The sequence below is a fragment of the Sarcophilus harrisii genome, chromosome 3 (genome assembly GCF_902635505.1).
Source record: "Sarcophilus harrisii chromosome 3, mSarHar1.11, whole genome shotgun sequence".
NCBI classification, from domain to species: Eukaryota; Metazoa; Chordata; class Mammalia; order Dasyuromorphia; family Dasyuridae; genus Sarcophilus; species Sarcophilus harrisii.
In genome coordinates, this window is record NC_045428.1 from 255111676 (window position 1) to 255129867 (window position 18192).

An 18192-nucleotide genomic window follows, 5' to 3' on the forward strand; every position below is an offset into this window, starting at 1 on the left:
TCCAGGCCCAACAATCTTTAAAGTGGAAGCTACTGGGTCCTGACTAATTCTGATTATGGCTCATTGATATTTGAATTGTTTCTTTCTAGCTGCTTGCAATATTTTTTCCTTGGTCTGTTGATTCTGAAATTTAGCTATTATATTTTCTGGAGTTTTCATTTTGTGATTTTTTTCAGGAGGTGATAGGTAAATTCTTTCAATGGCTATTTTACCCTCCTATTCTAGGATATCAAGGCAATTTTCCTTAATGATTTCCAGAAAGATGATGTCTAGGCTCCCTTTTTTCATCGTAGTTTTCAGGTACTCCAATAATTCTTAGATTGTCTCTCCTGGATCTATTTTCCAAATCATTTGTTTTTTTCCAATAAAGTATTTTAATTTTCTTCTATTTTTTTTCATTTTTTAAGTTGTTTGATTCTTGATGTCTCATTGAGTCATTCATTTCCATTTATTCAACTTTAATTTTTAGTGAATTATTTATCTCCTTTTGCATTTGACCAATTGAACTTTTAAATGAGGTGTTTTGTTCATTGGATTTTTGTTTCTATTTCACAAATTCTGTTTTACAATGAGTTGTTTTTTTTTTTCAAATCTATTTTGCCTTTTCCATTTTGTCAAATCTATTTTGTAAGGAGTTATATGATTTTTCCATTTCAACATTTTGTAAGGAGTTTTCTTCAGATAATTTCTGCATTTCCTTTTCTAAACTCTCTTGCAAAGTTCTCATTTCCTTTTCCCATTTTTTCCTCTAACCCCTTTTAAAGATTCTTTTTGAATTTTTTCATGAAAGCCTTGTGAGATGGAGACCAACTCATATCACCCTTTGTGGGTTCATCTGGAGACAATTTGCTTTAGTGTCTATCCTCAGGGTTTGAAGTCTATTCTCTGTCTCCATAAAAGCTACCTTTTTTGCTTTTTTTGTTCATTTTTTAAATGTTCAAGCCTGCTCTTGGGTCAATGGGAAGATGTCCCAAACTTCCTCTAGACAGTGGCTTTACACTCTCCTGGGTCAGTGCTGCTGATTTCCTTCCAATGTTGGAAGGGCATGGCCAAGTCCTGAGTTATTCTGGGGTTCAGAGGTTCACTATTTGTCTTTGCAGTGCATAGTTTCTGAACTAGTAGAGAGTAGACAACACTGCTATACTTTGGCTAAGAGCCTCCTGGTATATTCCTCTGTGTGTGGCTAGCACATCAGCCCTGGATCCCTGCCCTGTGCCTGTGCTCAACCACCTTCCCCTTTCCTATGCACAATTGAAACAGACCTTTTTTGAAGTTCTTCCAAAACATCTTCTGCTGGAAATTTGTTATACTCCAAATATTTGTAGGTTCTGTCACTCCAAAACCAGTTCAGGGAGATCTAAGGGATGCTAGGAAGAGCTCAGATAATGAATGACCTGTCTACACTTAGCCATCTTGGCTCTGCCCTAGCATAACTTTCAAAAGGTGCTTCTACCTTAGTTGGTAGAAAGTGACTTTGGACATTGTATAATGCATTTATGTAACATTTGATATCCAGATCATTATGCAACATGAACTGTGTTAAATATTTAAAATGTAAAGTGTGTGTGTGTGTGTGTGTGTGTGTGTGTGTAATTTTATTTTATTTCTGCTGATATTGGATAGCAGCTAGATAGCATAGTTAATGGAGTCCTGGGCTTTGAGTTAGGATGACCAGTAGAAATCCAGCTTCAGATTCAAGTCTAGCTCTGTGATCCTGAGCAAGTCATTTAATCTTTTGAGGGCAATAATGGCACCTATTTCCCAGGATGCTTATGGAGATTAATTAAGGTTGAGAAAATAATTGTAAAGTGCTTAGCATACGTGGCACACAGTGAGCAGTATATAAATGCTAGCTATTATTATTATTATATTATTGTTATGAATATCTTCATCAAAAATGTCTTACCAATTGAATTTATCAAACCAATAACAAAACTAACAGATTAGAATATCACTATTTCCTCCCATGAAACATATCAAACTTCCCTCAACTCCAGAGCACACCTACTGTTTCCAGAAGTATTCTGTTTACCCTAAGTAATCATAGGAAATGACACATATTTACAAAAGCTCTCTTACCTCACAGAAAAAGCCATCTCTGTATGTCAGCTGATATTTCTCCCTGCCTTGAGTTGTAACAATGTAAAGAAAATGATGCCTTTTTTCTAAATCCTATTTTAAAGTGTAAACAATGAGTTTTTCTTCTATAATAATTTCCAGTGGTCCACTAAGCAGATTGAATATTCAGACTCTTTTCTTCCTATCTTGATGTGGAACTGGTGAGCCCAAATACAATATTATCTTTTGTGCATGTGTCTGTGTGTCTGTGTGCATCTTTAGGGTTAGTGTCAAGGGACTGACCATTGATAGTTACTATTTGAGATAGAACTTGCTATTTGTATAAAATAATTTGCTTTAAAATGATCCATGTACAATTTATTCCTGTATTATAATTAATTATATATATGTAATTATATATACTTATAAATAACCTATGTCTCTTAAAGAAATTCATGGGAATGTTTATTTGATTTTTTAGTCTCACTCATAGAATCATTTTGACTCAGTACCAAAAATACTAGAGAATAGTCCCCAGTTGTTGGGGAAAACTGAAAAGAGGAACTTAGGAAAATGCCTTGGTAGTGCAAATCAGTTCTGCTAACACCAATGATAGAGGGGCTTCATTTCTGGATTTTGACTTGGTCACCTAGGAATGAAAGAAATGATGACTGGACGGAAGCAAGACACAGTTAAGAGAGGTGATTGTATATAAAATAAAAACATGGCACACAATGTCAAATTACAATAAAAGTGATATAGGCATAGTGTTGAAAAACTTTTTGAGGAAGGAGAGAGAAGACTTCTGTTAATGAGAATCATTAAAGTCTTATGGAGGATGTAATATTAAGCTATTCCATGAATATTAAGTAGTAATTAAATAGTTTTTTAAAAAAACTCCAATTTTTTCACAATCGGATGTTGCTGGGAAAACACAGCTCATCCATTTTAAACTTTGTATATTTTGTAAAGAAAAGATCACTGAGAAACAAGTAGAACCAAGAGAACATTGTACAGAGCAATAAAATTATATGATGATTATTTCTGATGGATGTGGTTCTTTTCAACAATAAAATGATTCAGGCCAGTTCCAATGGACTTGTGATGGAGAGAACCATCTGCATTCAGAGAGAGGATTGTGGAGACATAGTGTGGATCACAACATAGTATTTTCAATTTTTTGTTGTTGTTTGCTTGCTTTTTTTGTTTTCGTTCTCATTTTCCCCTTTTTTGATCTGATTTTACTTGTGTAGCATGATAATTGTGGAAATATGTATAGAAGAAATGTACATGTTTAACACATATTGGTTTACTTGCCATTTAAGGGAGGGGAAGAAAGAGAAAAAATGTGGAACACAAAGTTTTGAAAACATGGATGTTAAAAACTTTCTAAGCATATATTTTGAAAATAAAAAAGCTTTTAAAATTTTTTAAAAGAATGTGAAAAATTTTTTTTAAAAGTTTCACAAAAAAGAACACTAAAAAGAACAAAAATGCTTTTGATTTTAAAATGACATGTAAACTCAATATAATCTCATACTGCCACTATCTTCATGCCTTTCCCCACAATTCATTTAGTGACCCAAATGATTGATCAAGATTAAGACATCATCTCTGGAAATTTCATTGTTGGTCTAAGATATTACTTATTTAGTAACATAGCTAAGAGCAGCTTTATTTCCTGGCATAGTAAAAGCACAATATTACTCAGTACCTGTTGTCTTCAATCTGCCATGAAAGATTTAGTTGAGGCCACTTAAAAAACTGCCAAGGCAGTTTCATAGTCAGCTGGACTAAAAGGTAAAAAATTGCCTCAAAAAGGTCATGCTTTGATTCTTACCCCTTCTTCTTGGGTCCATCCAGTGTAGATTTCTGCCCTGAAAAAGCTGAAGCATCTGACTTCTGAGCATCCTGGAGAGCTTGTTCTTGGCTTTGTCGTCCTTCAGCTTTCCATTCAGTTTGAGGCAAAAATAGAAAATACAAGATGTTAAAGAATGAGGGCAGGTCCCCAGTTTATGCCTAAGAAGTACATTTGAATTGCTACTGGTTTTTCACCATTAGGGAGATCTTTTGTTTTTTCAGGCAGAGAATGATAATTTTTTTTAAATAATATTTTTTCAATTATATGTAAAAACAATTTTAACATTTGTTTTTTTTTAAATTTTGAGTACCAAATTCTTTCCTTCCCTTTCTACCTCCTTCTTGAGATGTCAAGCAATTTGATATAGGTTGCATGTGCCCTCATGTAAAACATATTTCCATATTAGTAATGGTGTGAAAGAAAAATCATACCCCTGAGAAACCCCAAAATTAAGAAAGTGAAAATTAATATACTTCACTCTGCATTCAGGCTCCATCAGTTCTTTTTCTGGAGGTGGATAACATTTTCATCATGGGTCCTTTAGAATTTTTTTGGATCATTGTATTGCTAACAAGAGCTGTCATTCACAATTGATTATCATACAGTATTATTGTTACTGCATACAATGTTCTCCTGGTTCTGCTCACTTCATTTTGCATCAATTCATGTAAGTGATTACACACAGCAATGAATTAGTTGGATTCTTCTTATCCTACTTAACAGCTAAAATCAGGAGCAGCCCATAGGTAAATGAATAGTAAAATTGCAAAAAATCCAAACATGGACACTACTGCATTAGTAAATAACAAAACAAAACAAAACAAACAAACAAACAAATCTAGGTCCTCTCCATTTAGATCTTACAATAAACAGAGGATTTTGTTGATTCTACCTACCTGGAAAATGAACTATAGAAAATGGAATGTTATTGCACCATAAGAAATGACAAAAGGGATGGTTTCAGAAAAATCTGGGAAGATAAAATAATGCAGAGTGAAGTGAGTAGACTAAGAAGAACAATTTATACAATAACAAAAAGACCATAAAGAAAAACAATTTTGAAGAGTAAAAATTTCTAATCAATTCAATGACCAATCATGATTCTAGAGGACCAAGTATGAGCCATGCTGCTCATTATACTGAGAAAAGCAGAAAGATATACACATTATGGGACATGCTTAGTGTGGGGTTTTTTATGCTTATTTGATATGAGTTGTGTTTTTCTTTCTTTTTTAAATTGAGAATGGGGAAGAAATGAGAGAAAAAGGAAATTCCCCCGAAAAAGAAAGAAAAGCAAGTTATTGAGACATATTTTAATTGTGTAGAATTTCTATTCTATTTCTATATTTCTATTCTACACAATAGAAAAAAAGAAAGGACAGAAAGAAGCTTAGAGAACTTAGACAATCTTGAAAGTTATACACTAAATTTATTATATTTTTTTAAAAGGGAAGCTGTTTAGGAAAGACTTTAACAATTTTGTGGACAATCTTCTTCCATTCTACTATGTATATGGAAATGATGACTTTACTTGGTATTTGTTAAATTAACATTTTTGAAAAGAAAAAATTTTATAAAGAAAATTAACTAGGAGATATACTGCTTGCCAATACTCTGTAGAGTGCTGGTTATCCTCTTCACTATAATTTCCTTTCCAGTGTGTAGGGCAGTTATTAAAGGTGAGAAGAAGTAGTCATTAACTATTCCAGACCTCCATCTATCCCCCAGGGATTATAGGATCTCTTGGATGCAGCTTTTGGATCTATAAAGCAGCATTTCTAAAATGAATCCTTGTGACCGCTTGTGGGTCCATTTTGGCGAATAACAAAGCTTTTCTAGAAGAAGTTATAAGCTGCTGAATTTAATTTTTACCCATCTCTGGTCTTTTTCTGGCACCATATTGAATTCTTCCCATTTCATTAGAAAACCTACCCTAGGAGAAAGCTCAAAAGAATTTGTTCAGACTGCTGAGCTGATCATCCCTCCAAGGACAGTCAGTTCTTATGTGAGGAAAAAGAATAAATTTTGTATAGATACATTTAAACCTCTACTATAAGTATTCTTTTTATATAGAAAATATGTTTTTTGTGGGAAAGTAATGAATAATAGGATTACATTTTAAATATTATTTAAAAGCAAAAGAAGAATTATTTCTAAAAGTACTAGGTAGTAAATATTTTGGTAGCCAAAGAATACTTTTCTGATAATAATCACCCACTATTCTGGATTTTATAACTTCTAAGTTTTGTATTTTGGTATTTCTAAAAGAAAGGCTCATATTTGTAGTCAAATATGAAAGAATATATTGAGGACAAAATAGGCTTCAGAAAGTAAACCATAAAGATGCCAAATAACCTATTTTTAAATCTTAAGATTGAAATATACCAGACTTATTTATTATATTAATACTTTATTCCTTATTATAAAATGAAGATTTAAGAGGGAAAACATTTAACACACTTCATGCTTTCAGGATTTAAGATAACTAAGTGATTAAAGAAATTCACATTTGTGCTCATTAACTGCAGAATAGAAAATTTAACAAGTCCACTGACTTTAGGTTATTTTCTTGATATTAATATTCAAACTGTTTAATTACCTGGACTCCTTCTTAGAATAGACTGTCTGACCACATCTGTTCCCAGAATGGTGCCTTGTTTGAAGCGCTTTGCCCTTTCTTCAAAAAACCATTCACCTGTTACAATCCTTAGCTGCCTAAACAAGGATGAGAAAAAAAAAAAGCGTGTATATATGAGGAAGCAACAGAATTGGGACTGAATCCATCTGGCTAGATACTTTTTTCTCTAATTATTTTTTTATTTAATCATTTCATAATTATATATACATTTTTAACAATCATTTATTAAAATTTTGAGTTCTAAATTCTCTTTTTTTTCCTTTTGACTCTTTCCCCCTCCTTAAGAAGGCAAGCAATTCAATTTCAATTATGCATATGAGGTCATATAAGATACATTTCCATATTACTGACTGGATTCTTAACTGTCAAATATGCAACTGGCTAACAGACACAGTTTAAAATTGCCAAAATCTAATATGAGATATACATAGAAGTCAAATAAATTACTCTTTGGAATGAGACTTTGGATTTTAGCAATTATTCAATAGAATATAAGCACCTTGTGAGTATATATATTTTTTCTTTTCCTTGGGGTAGGATGTCTAAATATTTATTGATTAATTGACAACAAACAAATGTAAATAATTATTCTGAGCAAGCAAGAAAGAAGAGGTTAAATTCAATCAAACAAAATACAAAATGAAATCTAAAGCTTCTCTGCCTCCATTTGTATTTAGAATACATGCTCTAGGACTCATATTTTTCATGAACTCCCTTCTTGCATTTACATTGCCACCTGGATCACCTATAGACATCTCAAACTTGATATAATCAAAATGGAAAGCATGATGTTTTCCCCTAAACTCACACTTCTTTCCCCAAAATTTCCCCAAAAGATTCTACCATCCTTCTAGTTACTCAGGGATACAAAATCAGAGCCATCTTAGATTCTCTATTTATCTTTATTTTCACTCACTTCTCCCTCCATGCCTCCCAATCACTTGCCTTGGTACCTCTATAACACCTTCCCCTTCTTTCCCATTCTTTCTACTCCTATGTCCAGTGCCCTGGACCACATTCTAATCATCTGTCCCCAGGATGATTACAATAGCTTTCTTATTGGTCTTCTTGTTTCCAAACTTCCCTTTTTCTAATCAATTTTCTCCAAGGCTACCAAATGAATATTCTCCAAATTTAGGTTATCTTACTGTTCAAGAAGTTTCAGGGGTTCCCTTTTGCCTCTAAGATAAAATATAAACTCCTATAGTTAAAAATAAAATTTCTTCATTTGCTTCAATCATGCTCTAATTTAATTTTCCATACTAATTTTATGGTAACTTTTCCTTATTCTACATCTACCACCTCTGTACCTCTTTAGAGAAGGTTTCCTATCCCTGGAACGTTCTCCTTACTCCCTAATGAGAATCCCTAAATACATTCTTACATCTTATCTACTAGATAGCTTTTCTGATCCACCCACCCAGTTGTTTATATTCTGCCTGAAATTATTTTGTATTTTCTTGTCTTTTTTTTCATCTTGGAATTTTTTTTTTGTATCTTTATTTTTATCATCATCATTAGCTAAGTTCCTTGAAGGTAGAAAGTCTTTTCATTTTTATCTCTGAATTGCACAGTGGCTAGCACAATACATGGGACAGAGTAGGTCCTCAACAAATGCTTATTGAATTGAATTAAAATGTAAAAATTGCATGTTGTAAATCTGAAGACAAGAAAAGCTCAATTATTATAATTCTCCCAGTAAACAGTTTACATACATACATATAAATACACATGTACATTTATATAAGCTTTATACAATACTTTTCTTATTACAATCATGTGCGTTGTATAAGTATTATTTCCTCCATTTAAAAAAATTGGGAAACTAAGGCCCAGAAAAGTTTCCTATTTCACATGGTAACACATTTGAGTTGGAGAGTGATTTTTCCAGTATCAGAAGAATTCTTATGAAGTGAATAACTACAAAACTTCCCAAAGTCAACAAGTTCAGTTCAAATTACCACATATACACAGAGTCATGTCCCAGTATATACTGCTTCTTTCCAATTTCTCTTGTGCCTATAATTGCAAAATCCAAACATAAATATTTTCCCAAAGAACTAGAAGAAAGCAAAGAGCTCTTGAGGGCTTAGACTTTCAATTCTTAACCTACAGGCAAGATATCAGCTATCCCTGGGGGAAAAGGGAAAAGAACCTATGTTCCTACCAACAAAATTATGGGGCCAGCTAATAAAAGATAAGAAAGTCCTCCAGAATCTCTAGGACTTTCTATCTCCAAATGCTGCCCATTATAAGATATAATGTTACTACCATCCAGTTTCCTATTATCCCGCTGCCTGTTTTTCAGAGACTGGTGTAGGGAGCTGGGAGAGAGCTCATGGACAGGTTATAACTAGCTAAAGTCTGCAAAACCCAAGTGAAATAGACACTACAGCTCTATTATTTACTGATTAGCTTCCTTTTTTTTTCTGATATAGCTTTTTCCACTTCTGTCATCTGTTTTTGATCTTTAGATCATTGTATTTTCTTATTTGTTCATTGAAATTCCATTGTACTCATCCTGCTTATGTAACTAAAATCTATGTAAGGTTGCTGAAACTGCTGTTCAAGGATCACTGTTTTTTTTTTTTCTTTTTTTGGGGGGTGGTTATATAGTGAGTCATACTCTGACCTTAATAAACTGGTTTTTATCATATCTCTGCATCATTAGTTGTATAATTGGTAGTAGTGTGTCATAAGAGCATTAATTTCTACAATTACATATTACTTAGAACAACAGAGCTAAGAACAAGGTTCTATTGAGAGAAATAAAATGAAGATTCTTTCTTCCCTCTTTCACAGTTTTCATTCCATAAAAAAGGTGATCATATGTATGCTTTTAATCCAAGGTGGTTAGGTCCTAATTTTCCTTGAAGTACTGAGTTGATGAGCATCATAAATAATTCAAATATGCTCCCCTGCTAGCAATAGTTCCGCCAAATTATAATCTATCCAAACTAACAATTTAAGTCAATATGAATATCACTTTATTTTTGCAAGTAGGTATCAGATATCAATTATAGAATCAATTATATCAGGAACTCAGTTGATAATACAAATAGAAATTTTTTAGGTTGAAGACAAATATGAGAATGAAACAAGCAGTTTATCAACTGGACAATAATATAATAAAGAACAAAGGGGGCAGTCTTCAAAAGTTGGTGTCCCAAGATAACAATCCCCTTTCTTTTGGCACTTTTTGAGAGGACATTTCAGAAGTGAGAGAATCAACTTACTCTTTACTCTTTTGATGTTGTAGGTAATGATCAAAGGATACAGAAGGTAAAACTGATCACCATTATTTAGAGAACAAAGGAAAGATGGAAGGAGATAGAAGATGAATTTGGTCACCATTATTTGGAGAACAAAGGAAAGAGGGAATGATTTATATTGTACTTACTGGAGGCCAAGCATTATATTATCTCATTTGAGCCATTATTTGTAGAAGTCTTTAAAACCAATGGTCAGGAAGATGTTGGTGGGGGAAAAGTTAGCTTTATCACTGAAAACTGGTTACCGGTGTTCTCTTTGACATGTATCTTAAGTTTTCAGGAGCTAATTAAAATAAACTACTGCAAATTATAGTATTTTCCAAAAATGATTTGCAATAGCTCAAGTTTGGTAATGAGAAATTTGCTTCTCCTAGCTGTATACAAGAGACACTTTTATTTCCGAATTCTGGAAACAGGCTGTCATGTCTACCTGAAAAACCAGTGACATTTCAAGTGAGGCAAAGTCTAAGCTTGTGTTTTGTTTTGTTTTTTTCCCCACTGCAGACAGAAAGGGAGAGACAAAAACATTCTGCTGATACCAGAGATCTCATCATTGCCTGAGGCACACTGAGGCCTAAACAGGAGACAACTGAAGGACTAGATGTTTTTTAGAAGGTTGGGTCAGGGGAAGAGAAGTGATGGCAGTATAAATGACAAAAAGGAAGATGTATACAAGCAGGAAAAGGAAACAGAAGTCAACCAACATAAAGAAAAGTTTCTTTGTATGTTCTTAATTCTGTGATGCAAATACATAGTTCAAAGCCTATTACATTTTCTGTGAAATAGTCTACATTGTGAGTTTGATTAAATGTACAGTTAAATTTAAAATTTTAATTTATTAAATTTCTTAATTTTAATTGATTTAGATTTAATTTAACATTAAATTAATTCAATTAAAATGATGATAGGCTGTGCTAATTATTATTGCTGTTTTATATTTACTGAGTACCAGAAATATGGCAGACACAGATTCTCTTTCACTTCACATATCTGGGACCTTTAACACTCAATAGGCAAGGATATGTAATATGTTCAAATTGTTACAAATCACTGTACCTAGATTTACTAGAGGAAAAGAAAAGAATTTTGGTCTTTACTCTAGAAACAAGTGTAATGACTAAAGAGTCATTTTCTATATGTTATTCTTATGACTTCAGAGATTTATATTTATATATAAAATTATTCTATTATACCAAATACTAGGTGGTCCTAGGCCAGAACAAAGGAGCTAATTAAGTTTGGATCAACAAAGAATTTTTTAAAAAGAAAAAAAAAGAACATACCCCTTCCATATTATGTTCTGGATATGACTAAATAATATAACAATATATAAGCCCCCTTTTTAAAGGTCCCTGAAATATACAAAAAAAAATTTCAAAAGATAAAGAGATTAATAAATGAAAAAAAAAAAGCATTTGTGAACCATTTATTTGTTTTCCAGGCATAGTACTAAGCACTAGGAATATATATATAAAAGAAAGTCAATCCCTGCCCTCAAGAAGTTTATATTCTAATGAAGGATGAAAAAAAAAATTGAAGTGTTAGTCATAAAAGGGGTGTCTGGATAGTTACAGTGTTGAGGTGTTTGTTGATCCATCATACAATCCAATAATGTACAGCTTTCAGAAATAACTATAATATTGATTTGATTACTGAGGCCATATACTGGGGTTATACAGAATTTTGAACAAGAGATGGAAGGAAGAGAAAGATGTGTGACAAGGCAGATGACAAGACAGCAGGGTGTTCATTCCATGTGGTATGAATAATCAGTTAGCTAAGTAGATTGTGTATTGGCTAGCTAGAGTGGGTTGTATGAGTTAGGACTAACCTGGATCCAGGGCAGGAATTTCAGAGTTAAGTATATTATATAATCCAGGGATTGGCCACATTACAAGAAGGTCCAATCTGAAGATACTGGTACCCGGGGAGAGAAGCAGGGCATCAGTAATAGAGGGCACAACACCTTAATGCCTTAGCTTTTTCTTGTAGTTGGATTATGAAATGTTACTAAACAGTGTCTAATCTTGAAATTCCTATGTGATACCAAAAAGTCAATTATTCTCAACTTTCTCTCTTCCACTACTCCTTACATATGCAACATCTTTCTTTCTCAACCTGATTCTCCATTTAGAGACCTCTTCAAAAGCTATCTATACTGTTTTCCAATAAATCAATCAAAAAATTATTAAGTGTCTACTACGTATCAGGAATAGTGCTAAGCACTGGGCATATAAAAAGAGGCAAGAGACAGACCTTCAAGGAATTCACAGTCTAATGGGGGAGACAGCAGGCAAATGCAAACAAATATATAAAAACAAACTATTTAGAAGATAAATAACAGATGACAGAATTGAATGGTCAGAAGTCCAATGTCACTGAATTGAAAAATATATGATGGGGAGTAAGATATAAGGATACTGGAAATGGAAATGGGAGGGACTAGGTTATATAGGGTTTTGAATATTAAATAGAGAATTTTGTGTTTGACTTAGGAAGCAACAGAATCACTAGAGTTTATTGTGTCGTGGTGGTAGCACATAGTCAGACCTGTACTTTAGAAAAAATCACTTTGGTGACTGATTCTGGCAAAATATGAGCCAAGGTTCTCAGTTGAGGGAAAGAAGGGGAAGGAGAGCCATGAAAGGCCTGAGGAGGGGTGATTAACTGAAGCTGAGAGCATCTTATATAAATTTTCTGTCATTCTCCTCACTAAAAAGATATAAATTCCACCTGATGAAAACAAATTAACTTACCAATAAAAAAATTAGTTTATGATTCTTCATCTTAACATATCTTTTGTATTTTTCTGTATTGAATCATAGGACAGGATCATTGAAGCTGAACAACCAAAAATGCCACAGATCCCTTTCCACTAGAGAAAACTATGTGCTTCTTGGTGGGTGAGATGATTATTAACATCAAAGTTATAATTCCCTATTAACTGACAGAGCCCCTCAGGCAACACCAACATGTATTTGTCATTCATAACAGTTTTATTTGTTTTTATCTTATATCTCCAATAGGATATAAACTTTATAAGGGCAGAGACTATGTCACATCTAAATTTTATACCTCTCGTAGTACCTAGCATTTACCTTTGTACATTAAAAGCACTTAAGAAATGTTGGTTAAACAAAGGAGTAAATAGCAGTTTCAATATTTGGCAACAGGTTCGGTGTGGTGTTTAGCATTCTGGCTATCTTAGTGATTGACAGCAATATTCTTAGCTGAAATCACCATGGCAATCTGCATTTATTATTAAGATACCAATGGGAATAAACAAATGGTATTTTCCAAAGGTTTATCATTCTATGCCTCTTGACAATTTAGAGGTGACTTCCATATATTGCCCTGGAATGTGATTCATAGGGCACAGAGCTCTGTGGACTTTTGGGTCTTACCAAAGAGGAAAGGGAAAAGGGAAATACATTCCTAATTTATTGTGGGGTCTCTGCAAATTGGCTTCCCTTCCTCTTGCTGGATGACCTGTTCTTCCTCCTCCCAATGTCAAGTCTTTGTGTATGGAGCCAAATGAGAAACTAAGGAGAGATCAGGATATCCTAAAATTATGGTACCTAATCTTCAATAGCATCCATCTGTGAAAATGTCATCACCAAGCTTCATCTCCTGTTCTAACAGAAGTACTATACAAAATTGCATTGTAACTACATAGAGGATGAGTCATTTTCTGACTCATCTGAGTGCTCATCAGTCAGGACTAGACTTGCAATTTTATGTTCTATTTACTGTAGCTTCTGTTTAATAGCACTTTGGTGTTTCTCTTAAGACAGGCAAGTAGAATTGTCAGCTTGTATAGTATCATCCATTTACAGAATTTTAGAACTGGAACGTAAAGATGAGAAAACTAAGGTCCTTATTTATTTGCAAAGGTCAGATAATTAGTGGTAAAGTCAGAACTTTTAGTTGAAAGGCCTTTTCAATATCTAGCAGATTAACCCTTTCAAACTGCCATTTGGATGTCTCCAAATAGGGATTTTTATTCTAGAAAATTATGTCTTTATTTGTAGCCAAGAAAATCTACTAGAACTTTTTTAAGGTCAAATATTATATGTCTGTTTTCATCCTTATGTCCCAGTGGATAGATAAGGCTCTGTATATGAATGTTTATTAAATTCTATAGAACCATGGAAACATTTCCCATCCATTAAAAATGGATTGAGGTACTGCATTGAGAAGGCACTTAAAAAGAAAATGCATTAGAAATGAGTACTGCACTTTTCAGATAAATAAAAGATTTGATTGTTCAAATCAGACCATTATGAGTACCTAAGAAAGTTAAACCAACTCCATTTTTCTGCAGTTTCTCTATCTATAAACCCTGTTGGTACTAAAGCTCTGATCTTGTCTGAGAAACTTTTTTTTCTGATGAAACAGTAAGGATGGTCCTATCTATCAGGGTAAGTTTACAAGAGATTGCTAGTCTTTCCTATTACTAGCCCCCACCAACAGGCTTTTCCAATCATAAGAAACCACCTACTCTTTTCCTACCCTATTTCCTCCAGCAATAACCTTGTCCAATCCATACCCCATACCCAAGTCACCTTTCTCCTAAATTGTATCCTATATAAGCTTCATCTTTTTGTTCCTTTGGGGAGTCTCTGCTGGTACAGGTATGGCTCTCTTGTTGACAAACTTAATAAACATTGATTAGTTCCTAATTTATAATTTGGAGTTTGGTTTGATTTAGGAAGTTTGATTCTGATTCTGGTTTGCGGCAGCAATGACAATTTTATTTACAGTATGTAACTCATCAAGTATTCATCATCAGTATTCACTTCATAAACCTTATACAAAGCTAAAAAACTTTAGCTTTAGCTAAATAAAACAATTTCACAAGTATGTGATGGGAGAGGTATGCAAGGCAGTTTATCTGAAAAAAGATGGGGTTGTTTATAAGCTCCATATGACTCAAAAATATGATATAAGCCCATAATTAGTGTGATATGAGAGTATTCCATTATAAAACAGTAGTACTTGTATTGTTCTTTGGTATTATGAGATAACACATAAAGTTTTAAATACCATGACTTTATTTTATTTTTTTTTAATTTTGATACCATAAGTTAAGAAGGTTAGATACCATTAATTTAGAAAGAATATTGATCAACTGGAGGGGTTCCATATTGAGTTCAGAGAGGATGATGTCACCTGAAGACCAGTTTAAGGAGCCCTAGGCAGTTTTAATCTGGAACGCAGATTTAAAGTAGACAATATTGTTTTCAATTATTTGAAGGATTATTATCACACTAGAGATCAGACTAATTGGGCAGCGTAGTAGTTGGAAGTTAAAAAAAAAAAAAGACAAACTTATACTTGAAATCATCCTAACAATGAAAGGTATTCAGAAAAAAAAAGTGGGAGTCCCTGGCAACAGTTGATTCCTCAGTAGAAGATGAATGACCATTTATTTGCTGGCTGTGTTGTAGGGTTGATTCTTCTTCAGTGACTTCTTTTCTTAGACTAGAAGTTTCTGAAGTTTCCTTATGACTCTTAACTCTGTAATTCTGGAAATATTATTTGATATAGATAGATAGATATTTGTGTGTATTGGGAATTCACTTGTCACTCAACAATGTAATCCTTCAGTTAATTGGCATAGAAGCTTTAATCCGCTATCTTTCTTATGTGAGTCAGTTCCTCCCTCCTTACTTAGCCTGGTGCATCTATCCTCCCCATCCTGGACACTTAACATGTTGATAAAGGACTTAGCATGGATATTTGACTGGCTTGGCCCACTGTAGATCAGAGCCTGAGGCCAAGCAATCCATCAGTCTCAGCCTCCCCTGTAGCAGGGATTACAGGACCAAACCACCATGCCCAGGTGGGATATTATTAACAGAATCATGCATCTGACAGTCAGTATATAAGTGCAATATATTATTTTTCCACAAATCACAGTCAAAGTAAAGGTTGCACTCCTTACTTCATAAATTCACACACTCCTGGGTATATTTGGCTGCGCTGAGGAAACAGTTACAGGTTAAGATTAGTGACAATTTATTCCTTTCCTTTTCTGACAGCCAGCTGCCGTGTCTTGATGGTTTTTCTGTGATACTTGGAGAACCATTCTGTTCAGAGGACAAATGTACCTGACAGATTTCAGCCTGTGATAGATTTTTTTATAAGAATTGCTTTGGTTGGAGAAAGCTGCCTGTGTTGCCAATTAGGCATTCATTTAACCAGTTGATTATGAGCACTATGCCCACTTCCTTGAGGGAGGAAGAAACAGGCTATGCTACTCTCTTGGATCTTTCCATTTTTCTCCATTAAGTTCTATTATGCTCTATATTTATTTGTGCCTATTTTTTATCTGCTGTTTAAACTACAAATGGTCTAGGAACCAGAACTCTGTCATGTAACTTTATTATTGGCTATTTCCTCTGCCAGCCTGTACGTCCTTGTCATTTTTGATCATTGTCCTTGACTCCTTTCCTTTCCCCACCCCTGCCTCCCAACTTTGGAATCTGCCCTAAAATAAACTTTTACCTTGTCCAGTTCTGGCTTTCTTACTACTTTTTTTCCAGATAATATTTATAAAGGATTTTGCAAACCTTAAAACTCTAAATAAATGCTAACTATTATTATTGTTAATATTTTTAGAATATATTGGCTGGTAGATACCACTTCCCCTTCCCTGATTTCAGATTTTCTTTTCTGTGTTGTCTTCTTTTAAAAAAGAAAATTCCTTGAGAGTAATGACTATCTAACTGCCCATTATCTATCTATCTATCTATCATTTATCTATCTTTCTAGGCTGGGAGGCAATTAAGGTTAAATGACTTGCCCAAAATCATACAGCTAGTAAGTGTCTGAGGCAGGATTTAACCTGAGGTCCTCCTAATTCCAGAAGAAATGCTTTATCTACTGTACCATCTAGCTGCCTACTGTCATTATTTATTGCTGTTATTGTTATTATTATTGTCATTATTTTTACTTCACACTGGAAGGCACATTCCTTTACCACTCTTTCCAATTTCCTTTCATGTGTTGTCTTCCCTCCATTAGAGTGCAAGTTCCTTGGGATCAGGCTAATTTTTTCCAGAATTTTATTTATTTATTAATCTTTAATTTTTTATTAATTTTAAATTAATTAAAAATTAATAAGTAGGTCAATTTTAAGTCATTAAAATGAAACAAAAAGGCAAAATTTGCACATAATTCAATAATGATGTTTACAACACTGATACTTTAGGAAAGGTAGCAGAAAGATTGTTTGTTTTCAGGCTTTCCTTATCACTGAAGAATAAATCTATTCAGATTTTAGTGTGGAAACTTCATATATTTATACACAGAAAGATCCACCTGATGCAAAGTGAAACATACCACATATTTATCTATGAGAAATGTTTTTTTTCCTTAGGACAAATCTTAAAGCACTATATTAATAAGTCTACACTTAACCATTTTGTAACTTCATCAATTTACTTCCTTCTATTTGTGCTCTGTTGAAAGTAAATACTTAAATACTTGATATCTCTCTGCACTAAGTAGTGTTTGCATATATAGAATAGGCCCTGGGAAATATCAGTGAATTTTTATTAAATATTCTATTCTAAATAACTATTGTAAAAAAGTAGAAGACTGTGAACTGAAGAGTAATTCTCAAGAGCCAGAAAGAAATACTATAGGAACATATCCCCAAATTTTAATATAAAGCAATAGACAGATTCATAAAGCTAAATGCTGCTTTGACTGTTTAGGCTTCTAAAAGTTGGATGTTGCCAGGATGAATGATGAGTGAGGTGACAGGAGGACAGAGTTAGGACCTGAACCCATGATGGCAGCAAAATGAGATAACATTTTGTTCTGGGTATAAGACTGGATGTCAGGGAAAGCATGGCATATGGGGGAGGGTAAAATAGAACTGGGAAAAAAGATTGATTTCCCTATTTCTGAAAATGTTCATGCAAAGACTCAAAGACAACTTGTCAAGGATGTTATTCACATTTAGAGGTTGGCCTACATAACCTTTGAGTTACTTCCAACTCTACAATTTTATGGTCCTGTGCTAAAAGAGAAAAGGTAATAGAAGGATAAAGTAAAAACAAAAACAAAACCTCCATAAACTTCATAATTTAAAATGAAGGACCAGGTATCGAAATCTTCTTTTTTATTATCAGAAGGATTTTAATTGTTACATTTTTACATTTCTTCATCTAAAGACACTGAGGAAGACAAAATTTTCAGAACACTCTAATAGAAAAAGTACTTATCCTAGAAGCAGACCTGACATCCTAATTTTGCCAGAGATCAACTGTGTATCCAAGTGAAAGCTATTTATCTTTTCTGTTTCAATTTCTGCCACTATAAAATGATTTAAAAACTGATTCCCCTTCTAG

General features: G+C 33.5%; 1 protein-coding gene across 3 annotated transcripts in view; it reads right to left on the reverse strand.

Moving 5' to 3' along the window:
• SYTL5 (synaptotagmin like 5) overlaps positions 1–18192 on the reverse strand; it is a 205887-nt gene that overhangs the window by 66572 nt on the left and 121123 nt on the right. For all 3 annotated transcript variants that reach the window (XM_031959435.1, XM_023498919.2, XM_031959434.1), the window contains 2 exons: positions 6519–6634; positions 3899–4004 (listed from right to left, as the gene is read on the reverse strand). In XM_031959435.1, coding sequence (XP_031815295.1) covers positions 3899–4004; positions 6519–6634 — 222 coding nt within the window. The remainder of the gene's footprint in view (positions 1–3898; positions 4005–6518; positions 6635–18192) is intronic.